The sequence below is a fragment of the Penicillium chrysogenum genome (assembly GCF_028827035.1).
Source record: "Penicillium chrysogenum strain IBT 35668 chromosome Unknown utg000005l_segment0_segment0, whole genome shotgun sequence".
In the NCBI taxonomy this organism is placed as follows: Eukaryota; Fungi; Ascomycota; class Eurotiomycetes; order Eurotiales; family Aspergillaceae; genus Penicillium; species Penicillium chrysogenum.
Window position 1 is genome coordinate 7,573,534 of NW_026622753.1, and position 14,966 is coordinate 7,588,499.

Consider the following 14,966-nt stretch of genomic DNA (forward strand, 5'->3'; position numbering starts at 1 on the left):
CCCGTTTTCCCTTAATTTGACCAGCTTCCGATATCTCTCTCAGCTCTTCAGTTGAGCTTTCTTACCCAAGTTTCTTCACGATTGGATGGTAAATTTGATCAAGCATCTCTTTGACTTGCTTTTTATTGACAGTGGAACTTTTGTTCAGGTGTTCATCACGTTGAGTTGATTCGATTTTCGTTGAGGAGCAAAGCAGCACCAAAAACGTCATAAGGCATCTTCGCGCTTCCTCCGCGACACCGGTCTTTACGACCTTCTCACACCACCCTCTCTAGGAGACAACCCTCCTGGAATCTCTAAACTCCCTCATGTTTGACTGGTCGACCGATCGTTATCATGGGGAGAATTAAGAAGGTAGCCAGCCAAAAGCATGAGGCTACAATCGTAAGTTACTCTCCGGCGGCCTGATGTGCAACCCAACTAAAAAATTTTCCTTTCATCACAGTCACCTTTTTTGCAAGAATTCATAGCGCGTGCCACAAGTCTTCCCGTTCCAGAGCTCCCGTCGCTTCTCAGCACATTCCCTAAGCTATGGCCGTTCCCACGTGGTGATCTCTACCATTGGATCAATGTCCTGGACCGATTCGACGAGATTCTAGCCTCAGCTGTGGAGAAATACTTCCTGAATACTGGCCCTCAGACCCAGCTGTTCACCCGCAGTGTTCTGGAGGAATCATACTCGGCCGATGAGAGCAAAAAGCCAGCAGAGGGCGTCGATGCAAAACTAAATGCCCTAGGATACGGCCCTGAAGGAGATAGAGAGCTTGTGGAAGCAGTTCTTGATTTCTCCCGTCTTTTGCTCGAGAAATGTGGGAACCGCAGCCTATACAGCAGCAGCGATCGCCTGGGTGACCTATTGAATACCACCTCACTCTCTCTCCTACAATCTACATTGCGGCTGTCTCTTTGCCTAGCTCAACGATATCACTCTCGCCAGCGTGGCACCCATCAACAGTCCGTATTGCAGTCCCACTATGCTCTTGACCTCGAAAAGTTGCAGAAGATTGCAGCTCCTTTCCCTCGTCCAGTCATCGCTAGTAAAACACCATTTGCCGCGTCCCCCGCGGTTTTGGCCAAAGGGAAAGAAAGTACAGCCCAGACAAAAGTTAACGCCAATGAACTGGTTTCCCTCGTGCGTGATGAAGATGGCTGGGAGGAATGGGGTGATGTCCGAGTTCTCTACTATCCCTCGGGCTCAGAACAGGCCAGGACGACCTCTGAAGTTGGCCAAATAGAGCAGGGCTCGCACATTCCGACCACACCAACCCCGTTGCGACGAAGTGCGACACATCCCACTCCTCATTCCACCCAGGGCTCAAACGGAGATGAATCACCAGCTGTTCCCGGTGGCAAGGTGGAAGAGGCCACGCGAGGCAAAGTCCTAGAGCTTCCTTATTCAAAGGTTTCAACTGCAAAAGTGGAAGATCTTCTTGCGGCCAACTTGCCTCATCTGCCGCTTGAATCAAAATATGAGTTGCTTCAAAAACTCCGAGTCGCCAAGGCGTTGACAGCATCCCGTGCCACGCGACAACAGATCCTTTCCATCAAGGCACTGGCAGTAACCAACCTGGCCCATGTGCAGCCGGAGAGTACGTTCCAGTCAAAGGTTCTACAATCCGACCTCGAACAACCGAAGCGCCTTCAACTTGCTTACCAGCTTGCTGAAGTTGTTCATCTCGGTGCCAGTGGCGACCTCGAGGTCTCCCGGTCTGTTCAAACTTTGGCGATCCAGGCACTGGATGCGTTGGCCAAGCACAAGACTCGTGCTGTTGATGTCTGCGCAGCTCTGAGCGTCAATGTCAACCATGGAATTCTCATGTTCCTGACCCGTAAAATGGTCAACGAACTAGGCCCTGAGAACAACGACCCGGATGATGCCTACTACGATGAGTGGCGAGATGCTTTGCTTGCGCTCTTACGCACTCTCCCAAGTTCGAGCACACGTACACCGGAGACCCTGGTTGCAGCAGGTCTGATTCCCATGTTCGTTGATATTTTGAATCTGCGGACTGAAAAGTCCCGCCGAGTCTATTCCCGCATCATGGAGTTCCTTGACACATTTGTGCATGCGGTCCGGGATGCACTCGGTACACTGACAACGGCAAGAGGGTTTGATGCCATGTCTGATCTGATTGACCATGAGACCAAGACCGCGTTTGAGAAGGTCAATCGCGGGGATGGATTCCCTGCTCAATACAAGAACCCTTCCATTGACTATCAGATTCCTTACTTTCAACAGCAGACCCTGCGCTGGATGTTCCGTTTCGTCAACCACATCATGCAGCACAATGGCGGAGGCTTCGATCGTGTTCTACGAAACTTGATTGATTCGCCTCAGCTGTTGACTTCTCTTCGCCTTGTATTCGAGAATGCTCGAGTGTTCGGCTCACATGTTTGGAGCAATGCTGTCAACATTCTCAGCAGCTTCATTCACAACGAGCCTACTAGTTATGCTGTCATTGCCGAGGCTGGCCTCAGCAAGAGCCTTCTTTCCGCCGTCATGGGCCGTGAACTTCACGTGCTGGAGAAGCCGCCAGCCGTTGAGCCGGAAGACCGCGAGACCGAGCCCGAGACTGAGGGCGAACCCGCGGCCACTCAACCTCCCAGCGCTGAAGCTGCTGTCCAGTCTGAGGAAAAGCAGAAAGATCGCGAGTATCCTATCGTCAGACCCCAGGGCACCCCTCTTGCACCTGGCATAATGCCCGCAGCCGATGCTCTTGCTTGTATCCCTGGTGCATTTGGTGCCATCTGCTTGAATTCCTCCGGTTTGGACCTCTTCCAGTCCTCCGACGCACTGGACAGCTTCTTCGAGATCTTTGAGAACCCTGAGCATGTCAAATGCCTGAAGGATGACCCAGAACTTGTTCGTTCCTTAGGCACGACCTTTGATGAGCTTGTCCGACACCACCCGGCATTGAAGACCTCTATTATGTCTGCCGTTCTCGTAATGGCTACTCGTGTCAACATTCTTGGGCGAGTCAAGGCATGGGAGTTGGGTATGGGCACAAAGATGTGGACTCAAGATGCGGACGGCAAACCAACTCTTTTAGGAGATGTCTTTTCATTGTTCCGAGAGATCGGTGCAGCCGTTGATACTCCCACAGACGACCCCGCCTCGTTTGGTGCTCCCCAGCTCAACGCGGACACTCTTCCTAACGGCGCTAAGCTTGTCGTTGGGCATCTCGACCATGTTCTTCCTTCGCCGGGCCCCGACTTCGAGCCCAAAGAGAAGGATGCCCATGGTCTCTCGGCTACGGACTACCTGTTCCCGGCTTTGCGATTCCTGGGCGCTTTCTTCGAGAACCAGACGAACTGCACATCCTTTATCCTGGCCGGCGGTACAGAGTTCTTGTTGGATCTTGCTACACTCCAAAGCTTGGCATTTGATTTCCACAGCAGCAACGCCAACCAGGAGATCACCGTGCTCATTCACATGCTCGCAGAAACGAAGCCGCACCTTGTGCTCCCGTCTCTCCTTCGGCGCGCACAGGCAGCAGTGGACAACCTTTCGGCCTTTTGGACTGCACCCACTGGGTCCGGATTTTTCACAGAATTGATTAAACCAGCAGACTCCAAAAAACCGGCTCTTGAGCCTACGGCTGCTGCTAAATCTGGTACATTCTTCGTGAGACACTTGAATGCCGTTCTTCTCCTCACCGATGTCCTACGCGAGGTTTTCGCGTCGCCGCTGTATCAAACTCGCGCTGGTCAACCTACCTCCATATTTGGCCAAGCCAACCTTACGGACCACTATTGTTCCCTGATCTCCTCGTTGAGCAACCTTCTTGCTTCTTGCGTGTGGGAAGGAATTTTGCTAGAGAAGAACATCCCTGAGAAGTGGCTGAAAGCTACACAGGCCTCTGCTGAAAAGCATGGCTCTGGAAAGTCAAAGGCTTCTCCCGTTACTGGGAACCCCACCGAGCCTTCAGCAACGTCTGGCGCCGAACCTCAGCAGGAGAGCACTGGTGCACCAGAGACTGCTCCGGCTCAGCCGGGCCAGGGCTCGAGAGAAGACGACACCGAAGTTGATGAACAGTGTCCTGCTTTCAAGAACGCGCGTACGCTTCGGTATATTCTAAGCGCTCTGCCTACCTCGATTACCGGTTTCTTGCACAACCTCGGACTCGGTATTATCGGCAAGAGACGAACAGATCCGCTTCAGAAACAGAAGGCGAATGCTATGCTGGTCTCAGACGCCATTGCTGAAGGTATTCTTCGCCAACTGCGGTTCGAGCCTGCCAATTCGAGTGACAGCACCAAGCACCGGTTCGCATATCTCATTGTCATTCTTTCTCACTTCTCGCACCTTCTCTATGAAGTCTCAGCAGAGCGTCCCACTCCGAACTACTTGACTTCAGTTCTCATCTCATTCAATAAGAACAACGGCCTTAAAGTGTTAAAGGATATCTGTGACATTTTCTTGGCCGACATCAAGTCCCTTCCATCTGCGGAGTCCATCCCCGACCAGGACAAAGAGCTTGCTGACCGGCTTGCATCTGGGTACGGTGGAATTAAGATCATCCTTGGATTGTTCGCAGACCTCACTGCTGGGAAATTCATTGTGGACTCTAGCCAGACACAAGCCTTGACTTCCCACCCTGAACGGGACCGAGACCGTCCCGATTACTTCCAGCCAGGCCAACTCTTGGTGGAACTTCGCATGGAGATCTTGCCCATGGCCAAAGACATGTGGAACTCGGACTTTGCGACCCAATCATCGAGTCCAATTGTTCGATTATTGATTGATATCATGCGGTCTTCCTTGGATGGGGAATATGAGACTGGCGCTGCTCGTAGAGCAGATACGCCGCCCATCTTGGTAGAGGTGCCCAAGAAGCCATTCGTCGTGCACACGGAACGAGCGACTGCCTTGCTCGAGAAAGGGTACATGGATTCTGATCTTAACAAGGAAGCCCTTTATCGTTGCAACAATCTTTTGATGGCGGCCGAGGAATACTGTAAGGCGCAACAGTGGCTACGAGCCCCTCCCAGGGTCCCGCCGGGTCCTGGCGATATCAAGACCGGAGTACCTGAAGCCGCTTCCGGCATCGACTCTATCGAGGACCATGGTCTTGGAGATGTTCAACCTTTCAATAACGGCAATCCGTTAGACGGCGCTGCAACACTCCAAATGCTTCTGGCCCGAGCAAGCAGACATGACGGGATGCAACGTTCTCCTTTCGGCGGAGGCGATCTTGACTCCGACATGCACGACGGGCTGGCTAGAGCTCTAGACAACGTTCTCAACGACAATGATGACATGGATAGCGATGACCGAGGGGAGTCATCGAACCAGCATCGGTCCGAGAGTCGTAATATCGGGACAAGCTCCTCTGAACCTAGCGGCGCCTCTCAGGCAGAACCGGCCAGACTTCGCCACATGGTCACAATCGAAGATCTGGATGCAGAGAGGCAAAACATTCGGTCAAACCTGATCGATCGCGCCCTGGACATTCTAAACGAACACCATGATGTCTCTTTCGAGCTGTCTGACTTGATCACCTCAGCTATCAAGAAGCATAGCGAGCCTGTTAACTTCCGTCGCGACATTGGAGAGACCCTCGTTCAATCCTTAGTGTCCCTGCAGATGGAAGACTTCCAGACAGCTGGCAAAAAGATTGCGGCCTATGCACACATTCTCGCGCTGACCCTTCAAGATCGTGACATGTACCGCGCCACTCTTGAAGAGCTCAAAGATTGCTTCTCGACCTTCCTTGGATTTATCAAGCTCCCAACACCCGAGAAGGCCGAACAAGAAACTTTCCCTTGGGTTGGACATGTCCTGCTTATTCTTGAGAAGCTGTTGTCTGATGATTGTCGGCCTCCTGAGGTCGCCTGGCCCCTGCCAAGTCTTGATGATCCCAACCCCACCGGCAATGAACCAGCCCGTCTTGAGGAGCCCTTTGTTGCCCTCGAGAAAAAGACCCGGCTATTTGAAGCTCTTGTCGAGATTTTACCCCGAGTGGGCAAGGATGACACACTGGCGCTCTGCATTTGCCGTGTCCTTGTCATTCTCACTCGCGAGCGTAGCATTGCCGCCCGCTTTGGTGAAAAACGAAACCTTCAGCGCTTGTTTGTGATGGTTAAGCAACTTTCCAGTGCTACAAATGATAAACTCCAAAGCGCCTTCATGCTGATTCTTCGTCACATAGTCGAGGATGAAGCTACTATCCGGCAGATCATGAGGAGCGAAATTGTTGCCTTTTTTGAGTCCAAGACTACCCGTCAGGTCGACGTGAGCGGCTATGTACGACAGATGCAGCACCTCGAGCTGAGGGCTCCTGATATTTTTGTGGAGGTTACAAACGAAAAGCTGCGGTTACTCCGATATGACAACCAACGTCCACAGGTTCTTGGATTAAAGGCCGACAAAGATCGTCAGCAAAAGCGAGGAAGGCCCGACGTTCTTCTCGAAGAGCACAGGTCAGAATCATCTGCAGCAGGCGACGCATCTGCCCCCGAGGACGCGGACAAGAGCAAGGAGGACAAGGGCAAGGCTCCAACCAAGGGTGCCGAACTCAAAGCCCCAATTGTGGAGAACCCGGATGGTGTTATTCATTACCTGCTTTCGGAGCTTCTATCCTACAAGGATGTGGACGACAAAGAAGCCGGTCCTGAATTCCCAGAGCAGGCAGCTGACCAATCCGATACTCAAACTGACGTTGACATGGCTGTGGACGAGCCAACACCTTCAATTGCGAGCACTGCCGAAGCACAAGCATCTCGCGGTGCCAAGAAGACAGAGAAGCCCCAATTCAAGGCAGATGACCATCCGATTTACATCTACCGCTGCTTGCTCCTTCAGTGCTTGACGGAACTTCTTTCCTCTTACAACCGGACCAAGGTTGAGTTCATCAACTTTTCCCGGAAGGCTGATCCTCTGGCCACCACGCCCTCCAAACCGCGCTCTGGTGTCCTCAACTACATGTTGAACGTGCTTGTTCCGCTCGGTACCATGGAGCATGATGAGACTTTGGCGTTCAAAAAGCGCAGCATCACCTCCACATGGACTATGCAAGTGCTTGTTGCGCTTTGCACCAAGACTGGCGAATTTGGTGGCGTTGGCAAGCGTCGTACTGAGCCAAAGTATGAAGACGATGAGCCTGAGCTTGCTTTTGTCCGCCGTTTTGTGCTGGAGCATGCTCTCCGGTCCTACAAAGATGCTATGGCCTCTACCGAACCCCTAGATGCCAAGTATTCCAAGCTTATGTCTCTTGCTGACCTCTTCGATAAAATGCTCAGCGGCTACTCATTCACTAACGACGCGGGCTTCCCAACTTCAACCAGGCAGCTCGCGAAGACCATGTTTGAAAAGAATTTTATCCCCGCGCTCACTTCATCAGTCGCCGATGTCGACTTGAATTTCCCATCCTCCAGGCGTGTCATCAAGTATATTCTTCGTCCATTGAATAAACTTACCCAGACTGCCGTACTTCTCAGCGAGAACTCGGACATCACCATCCAAGGTGATAACGAGGACGATGATATCTCATCAGCAACTTCCGTTTCTGACATGGAAGATCAACGCGAAGAAACACCTGACCTCTTCCGCCACTCTACTCTTGGCATGCTAGAACCTCGTCATGACGAGGAAGAGAGCAGCACCGAAGAATCGGAGGGTGAGGACGATGAGATGTACGATGATGAGTACGACGAAGAAATGGACTACGACGAGGATGTCGCTGAAGATGATGGTGAAGTCGTCAGTGACGAAGATGACGATGGCATGGGTCCAATCGAAGGTCTTTCCGGAGATGCAGTCGAAGTCATCCTCGATGAAGATGATGACGAGGACGAGGATGATGACGATGAAGATCACGACCATTCGGACATGCATGACGATATGTATGACGGAGAAATCGGTGGTGACCGAGACAATGAAAGCCTCGGAGATGGCGAAGAGGACGAATGGGAAAGTGAAGAAATGACCGAAGACGAAGAGGAGGTCGAGATGATGAACCAGTTCGAAGATGAAATGGCCGACATGAGACAATCCACCCGGCATCAAGGTGAAGACCAACATCTTGGCGACCTATTCCGTGCCCTCAGTGGCTCCAACGTCGACAATATCCATGGAGATGGCCTAGGTGGTGACATTCACGAAGAAATCCTTGATGATCTCGATGAAGACGGTTTGTTCTTCCTTACTCTGCTATCGCAGCTCCCGCTGCCACAGCCAACCCTGCTGACATCCGGCCCAGTTGAAGACGAAGATGAAATGGATGAACTCGACGAGGACATGGATGACTTCGATGAGGAACAAGGATCTTACGGGGATATGGAAGGTGAGTTCAACGCTCCCAATGATTTTCTCGCATCATTGCTGACTCGCTTAGAAGATGATGATCTTCTTGAGCCATGGGGATGGGAAGGCGATGAACCTCCAATGGCCCGAGGACATCCCCAATCCCGCTTCCGCGGAGGCGCACCACCGGCTTGGGCTACCGTCACTGAAATCATGCCGGGTCGCCCATCTGGTCTTGTTCCCATCCAGCCTTACCACCGTGTCCACCGAAACCAGATCCCATCCCGCAGCAACGACGATGGCATTAATCCTCTTCTTGTCCGCACTGATCGCCCAGATCCTGCCGTTCCACCTCGGGCTGCTGCTGATCCGTTCGCCGATTGGGGCCAGACTATGGACCCTGCAGGTGGCCGGGTTGTTGCCATGGATAGCCCAATCAGCTTCATGAATGCCATTATGCAAGCCATTGGTGGACAAGCGGCACCAGGCTTTGGCGTTGTCACTCGCCCTGATGGTATTCATGTCCATGTCGACCGACGGGCGGTCTTGCCTGGTCGTATCCAAGATATGCTTGGAATCCCCCGAGGAGCAGGCCCTCCAACTCGCACTCGCGGCGACGACCCTCACACTGCCGTCAAGTTTGGTCTTGGTACCACCAGAAACCGCTGGCAAGAAGAGGCCCGCATTAGTTTCAGCAGCCCGTATGCTGAGCGCACTCAGCGCATCATCAACACCATTCTGAAGCTCTTGGTGCCCCCTGCCAAGGAGGAGGAGAAGCAGCGCCAGAAGCTCGTAGAAGAGGAACGCAAACGTCTTCAAGCCGAACGAGCTGAAAAAGAACGCCAGGATCGCATTGCCGCCGAAGAAAAACAGCGCGAACTTAAGCAAAAGGAGGAGGAAGAAAATGCCCGACTACAGGCAGAGAAAGAACAACAGGAAGCCGAGCGTCAAGCTGCCGGGGTCGATGAGCCCATGGAAGACGTCCAAGAAACCGATACTGCAGTTGAAACAGCTGGCCCCTCTCAACCCGAAGTCCAGCCCACTGAACCTGCTCGTCGAGTCTACACGAACATCAGGGGCCGTCAAGTTGATATCACGGGTCTTGAAATTGATTCAGAATATCTGGAGGCTCTGCCTGAGGAACTTCGGGAGGAAGTCATCATGCAACAGCTTGCTGAACATCGGTCCCAGGCTGCCGCCGCGGGTGAGGAGGATACTGAGATAAACCAAGAATTCCTTGAGGCCTTGCCTGCTGAGATCCGCGAAGAATTGCTGCAACAAGAAGCTGCCGATCGACGCCGGCGGGAACGTGAGACCGCGCGACGACAAGCGGCCGCTGCTGGCGGTGCTGGCGCTACAGCTAGCACTCAACCGGCGGAAGAAATGGATGCTGTGAGCTTCCTTGCCACTCTCGATCCCTCTTTGCGCCAGGCTGTTCTGGCCGATCAGCCCGAGGATGTTCTCGCAACCTTAGGTCCAGAGTACGTGACTGAGGCCCGTGGTATGGGCGGCAGCGGCCGACGCATGGCCCAGTTTGGTGATTTGAGTGCCATTGATCCCCGGCAGAGAATTGAGCCTGCTGCAGGCCAAGAGCCAAAGAAAGAACAGAGACGTCAAATTGTTCAAATGCTCGACAAGGCTGGCGTTGCAACCCTTCTACGCCTAATGTTTATGCCTCTCCAGGGCAACGCTCGCCATCAATTGAATGATATTCTTCACAATGTTTGCGAGAACCGCCAGAACCGGAGTGAAGTGATCAGCGTTCTTCTTTCGATCTTGCAGGATGGCAGCGTTGATTCCACTGCGATTGAACGCAGCTTTTCTCATCTTTCTCTGCGTGCAAAGGCACCAGGAATGCAGAAGACGCCGCAGGCTAAGCGAACCCTCGCTCTCCAAACTGCTTCGAGCGTCAGCAGCGAAGTGACCCCAATTATGGTCATCCAACAATGTATCGCCGCGCTGTCTTTCCTTTCGCAGTTCAACCCCCACATTGCTTGGTTCTTCTTGACAGAGCATGACTCTGCCTCAGCTGGTAAACTCAAGTCATTGCGCAAGGGCAAAGGCAAAGAAAACCGAGCTAACAAGTTTGCTCTGAATGCCCTGCTTTCTCTTCTTGACCGCAAGTTGATAATGGAAAGCCCTAATTGTATGGAGCAACTGTCCAGCCTCCTTAGCAGCATCACACAGCCCTTGACCGTTCTCCTTCGTCGTGAGAAGGAGCGACAAGAAGAGGGCAAGGGCAAGGAGCCCGAGAGACCCCAAATCGAAGCGCCTGCCGATCAAGCTGCCGAGGCTGCCGATTCCAGTATGGACACATCCATGACCGATGCTCCGCTTCCCACCGTGGAAGCCCCTGGAGCCCCTGGCCAAGAGACCGCAGAGGGTGAAGAGGCTACTTCAGCTGAAGCCAAGCAACCTGAAGGTACCAAGGAGCCCACCGTGGACGAGAAGCGCAAGAAGCGAACTATCGAACCTCCTGTCGTTCCGGATCACAACTTCCGACTGGTCGTCCACATCCTCGCGGCTCGTGAGTGCAATGGCAAGACATTCCGCGATACACTTTCCACCATCAACAATCTTTCCGCTATCCCTGGAGCTAGAGACGTGATCGGAAATGAGTTGGTTGCTCAAGCGCAGGCCCTTAGCGATACCATCCTGGGTGATTTGGAGGATCTTCTCCCTCATATCCACCAGGCCAGGACTGGTACCGACATGCAAGGCCTTGCTCTAGCCAAGTTCTCCCCAGCTAGCTCAGACCAGGCGAAATTACTACGTATCCTGACCGCGCTTGATTACCTGTTTGACCAGGCACGAGCCGACAAGCTCAAGGATGTTGAGCCATCCGCTCCCAAGGAGGACGTGCTCAAAAAACTCTATGAAAGCGCTACTTTCGGCCCGCTTTGGAACAAGCTGAGCGACTGCTTGACTGTCATTCGGCAGAAGGAAAATATGCTGAACGTGGCAACTATTCTCCTCCCTCTCATTGAAGCATTGATGGTCGTCTGCAAGAACACCACGCTAAAGGACCAGCCGCTGTCTCGCAGTAGCCGCGAATTGTCAGTCAACAGCAGTGCCCCAACTGATGCTGGTCTTAGCATGGAAAACATCTTCTTCAGGTTCACGGAAGAACATCGCAAGATTCTCAATGAGCTCGTCCGCCAGAACCCTCGCCTGATGAGCGGCACGTTCTCCCTATTGGTCAAGAACCCCAAGGTCCTGGAATTCGACAACAAGCGCAACTACTTTACTCGGCGTGTCCACTCCCGTGGCGCGGAGCCTCGCCACCCTCATCCTCCTCTTCAGCTCTCTGTGCGCAGATCTGAGGTTTTCCTTGACTCTTTCAAGTCCTTGTACTTCAAAAGCGCAGATGAGTTGAAGTATGGCAAATTGAATGTACGATTCCATGGCGAGGAGGGTGTCGATGCTGGTGGTGTCACCAGAGAATGGTTCCAGGTTCTTGCCCGCGGCATGTTCAACCCCAACTATGCTTTGTTCATCCCTGTCGCTGCAGACCGGACTACCTTCCACCCCAATCGCCTTAGTGGCGTCAACTCGGAGCATCTCATGTTCTTCAAATTCATCGGGCGTATCATTGGCAAGGCCTTGTACGAAGGCCGTGTTCTTGACTGTCACTTCAGCCGCGCAGTCTACAAGAATATCCTCGGACGATCCGTGTCTATCAAGGACATGGAAACGCTCGACCTGGACTACTACAAATCCCTTCTGTGGATGCTGGAGAACGACATTACCGATATTATTACCGAGACATTTGCCATTGAAACGGATGACTTTGGCGAGAAGCAGGTCATCGACCTGAAGCCCGGTGGTCGCGACATTCCCGTTACACAGGAGAACAAGGAGGAGTATGTTCAGCGCGTGGTCGAATATCGCCTCGTCGAATCGGTCCGCGAGCAACTAGACAACTTCCTCAAGGGTTTCCACGAAATCATTCCTCCCGAGTTGATCTCCATCTTCAACGAGCAAGAGCTGGAACTTTTGATTTCTGGTCTTCCTGAGATCGATGTGGACGAGTGGAAGAACAACACCGAGTATCACAACTACTCCGCGTCCTCCTCGCAAATCCAGTGGTTCTGGCGTGCCGTCCGCTCATTCGACAAGGAGGAACGTGCCAAGCTTTTGCAATTCGTCACTGGAACCAGTAAAGTACCTCTCAATGGCTTCAAAGAACTTGAGGGTATGAACGGTGTGAGCAAGTTCAACATCCATCGCGACTATGGCCATAAGGATCGCCTTCCTAGCTCGCATACCTGCTTCAACCGTAAGTTTTCTCCGCATTTCTTGGCTGCATTAGCGCAATTTACTAACTATTCTTAACAGAGCTTGATCTTCCTGAGTACGAAAGTTACGAAGATCTCCGTCAACGTCTTTACACGGCCGTGACAACTGGCAGTGAGTACTTCGGGTTTGCCTAGACTGTTGTCCTATTCTACGGCATAGAAATGGTTCTATCAAGCCAAAGCATTGTCTGGCGTTTCTCTCGATTCGTTACGGGAATTTCCTATGTATCGGGGATGAATGAGAAAAGTATGGAAGGCTGGCATGAGCCAGCGAGGAGAAGTTTATTTATGAGAAGATGAAAACTGAGGCACCTGGTAAGGGATTCGGTTGAAGTGCAGGTCAACCGTGTTCTTTCCAGTGCCCTATTTATGTACTTAGATTGCTGCATCTATTTCTTTTTCCTTCATATCCGCTGCGTAATTCTTTACTAGTCATTATGAGTAGAATTCCATATGCAGGTCCGACTTATAGATCCTCCAGGGTGGTGGTGGACCCGTGGACTGGCGACGTGCTTATGTCATTGGGCGGTGAGCCCGTCACGAGACTGCATAGAAAAAAGACATGCGGGGCCGCGGAGGAAAATCGATTTTTTGAGCCGAACACGGTCATCTTAGAGAAGAGTGTGTTTTGAGCTCCTTTACTCTTCTTACTATTTCTCAAAGCCCTGCATCATGTCGACCAACTCCATCAAGCTCTTGACTGGCAACAGTCATCCCGAGCTCGCCAACCTAGTTGCAGACCGGTATGTGCAACCGACGAGGTCAAGACTAGGCCACCGGCTAATTATAGAGCTGTGAATCAGTCTGGGCATCGAGTTGACCAAGATTATGGTTCTGCAATACTCCAACCAAGAAACCAGTGTCACAATCGGAGAGAGCGTCCGGGACGAAGATGGTACGGGCATCCCACCTTCATCGTGATATCAAGAACCCCCCACTCATACCTATGGTTTGTTGCAGTCTTCATTCTCCAATCGACGAAACCCAACGATATCAACGATGGACTCATGGAGCTCCTGATCATGATCAACGCTTGCAAGACCGCCTCGGCCCGCCGCATCACAGCCGTCATCCCCAACTTCCCTTATGCCCGCCAAGATAAGAAGGACAAGAGTCGTGCTCCGATCACCGCCAAGCTGATGGCGAACATGCTCCAGACCGCCGGCTGCAACCACGTCATCACCATGGACCTGCACGCCAGCCAGATCCAGGGCTTCTTCAATGTCCCCGTCGACAACCTGTACGCCGAGCCCAGCATGCTCAAGTATATTCGTGAGAACCTCGATGTCGCCAACTGTGTCATCGTCAGTCCGGATGCTGGCGGCGCCAAACGGTGAGCTTTGCCCTATCTCGATACCACACGTGTATGTGTATACTGGGGTAGTTCAAGGGCTAATTTAGATCGCTGTTAGTGCTACTGCCATTGCTGATCGCCTGGACTTGCAATTCGCGCTCATTCACAAGGAACGTGCCCGCCCCAACGAGGTCTCGCGCATGGTCCTTGTCGGTAATGTCAAGGACAAGGTCGCTATCATCGTCGACGATATGGCCGACACCTGCGGCACGCTCGCCAAGGCTGCCGAAACCGTCATGCAGCACGGTGCCACCGAGGTCAACGCCATCGTTGTGCACGGTATTCTGTCCGGCAAGGCGATTGAGAACCTCAACGGTAGCTGTCTCAAGCGGTATGTACACGCCCGAATACCAGCAACGAGTCATTGCACTCTTGGATGTTTTTGGTTTTTGGTGTCATGTCATTTTGACTAACTCTCTCGCAGCATTATCGTCAGCAACACTGTGCCGCTGGGAGACAAGCAAGAGCGGTGCGACAAGATCCATACGATCGATATCAGCCCTACGTTGGCCGAGGCATGTCGTCGTACACACAACGGCGAGTCGGTTAGCTTCTTGTTCTCGCACACCGTGGGGTAAATCAGAGGCAGGAATGAATTATTGCATGAGGACAGAGGATCAAATCTACGGTTTGTCCTAGTGATTACCTACTGTGGTTGCACAAAACCGTGGAGTGAGCGGGAAACAAAAAAATACGATTTTTATGACCCTTTTTATTAGCCGGACGAGGATGATAGTCCCCGGGTGTTTTATTATTGTTTACTATTTTTTTTTTTTTTTTTTTTTTTCTTTTTTCTTTTTTCTTTTGAGGAGAGAGAGAGACCGACGTATAAATGTTGGCTTTATGCAGTTCTCTCTGGCGGAAGTTGGTTATCCTTGGCTGGGATTAGTTGCATCGTGCATGTGTGCTCTTCATATGCAGAGTACTTGATATTTTATTACCAAGGCCTGGGGCTGTTCTGCAACTTTCAATTAGACATGGTGTTTTTCTATGAGGTAGTGCTGCTATGGGCTCTGTTAAATCGGCTGTTTTGATTTGATATGTTGCTGTCGTCCTACAACATATATAG

The 14,966-nt window shown here is 52.1% G+C and overlaps 2 protein-coding genes across 2 annotated transcripts; both read left to right on the forward strand.

The window, feature by feature from the left end:
* Window positions 1-336: 336 nt before the first annotated feature.
* Window positions 337-12,678, forward strand: tom1 (E3 ubiquitin-protein ligase TOM1; the record flags this gene model as incomplete). Its single annotated transcript, XM_056716994.1, has 3 exons — window positions 337-384; window positions 446-12,524; window positions 12,584-12,678. 3 exons carry the CDS (start codon window positions 337-339, stop codon window positions 12,676-12,678), a joined length of 12,222 nt encoding a protein of 4,073 aa, XP_056564616.1.
* Window positions 12,679-13,215: 537 nt separating this feature from the next.
* On the forward strand, window positions 13,216-14,475 carry N7489_011246 (ribose-phosphate diphosphokinase; the record flags this gene model as incomplete). Its single annotated transcript, XM_056716995.1, has 5 exons — window positions 13,216-13,286; window positions 13,347-13,438; window positions 13,504-13,876; window positions 13,956-14,228; window positions 14,322-14,475. The coding sequence occupies 5 exons, from the start codon at window positions 13,216-13,218 to the stop codon at window positions 14,473-14,475; spliced, it is 963 nt and encodes a 320-aa protein (XP_056564617.1).
* Between the last annotated feature and the right edge of the window lie 491 nt (window positions 14,476-14,966).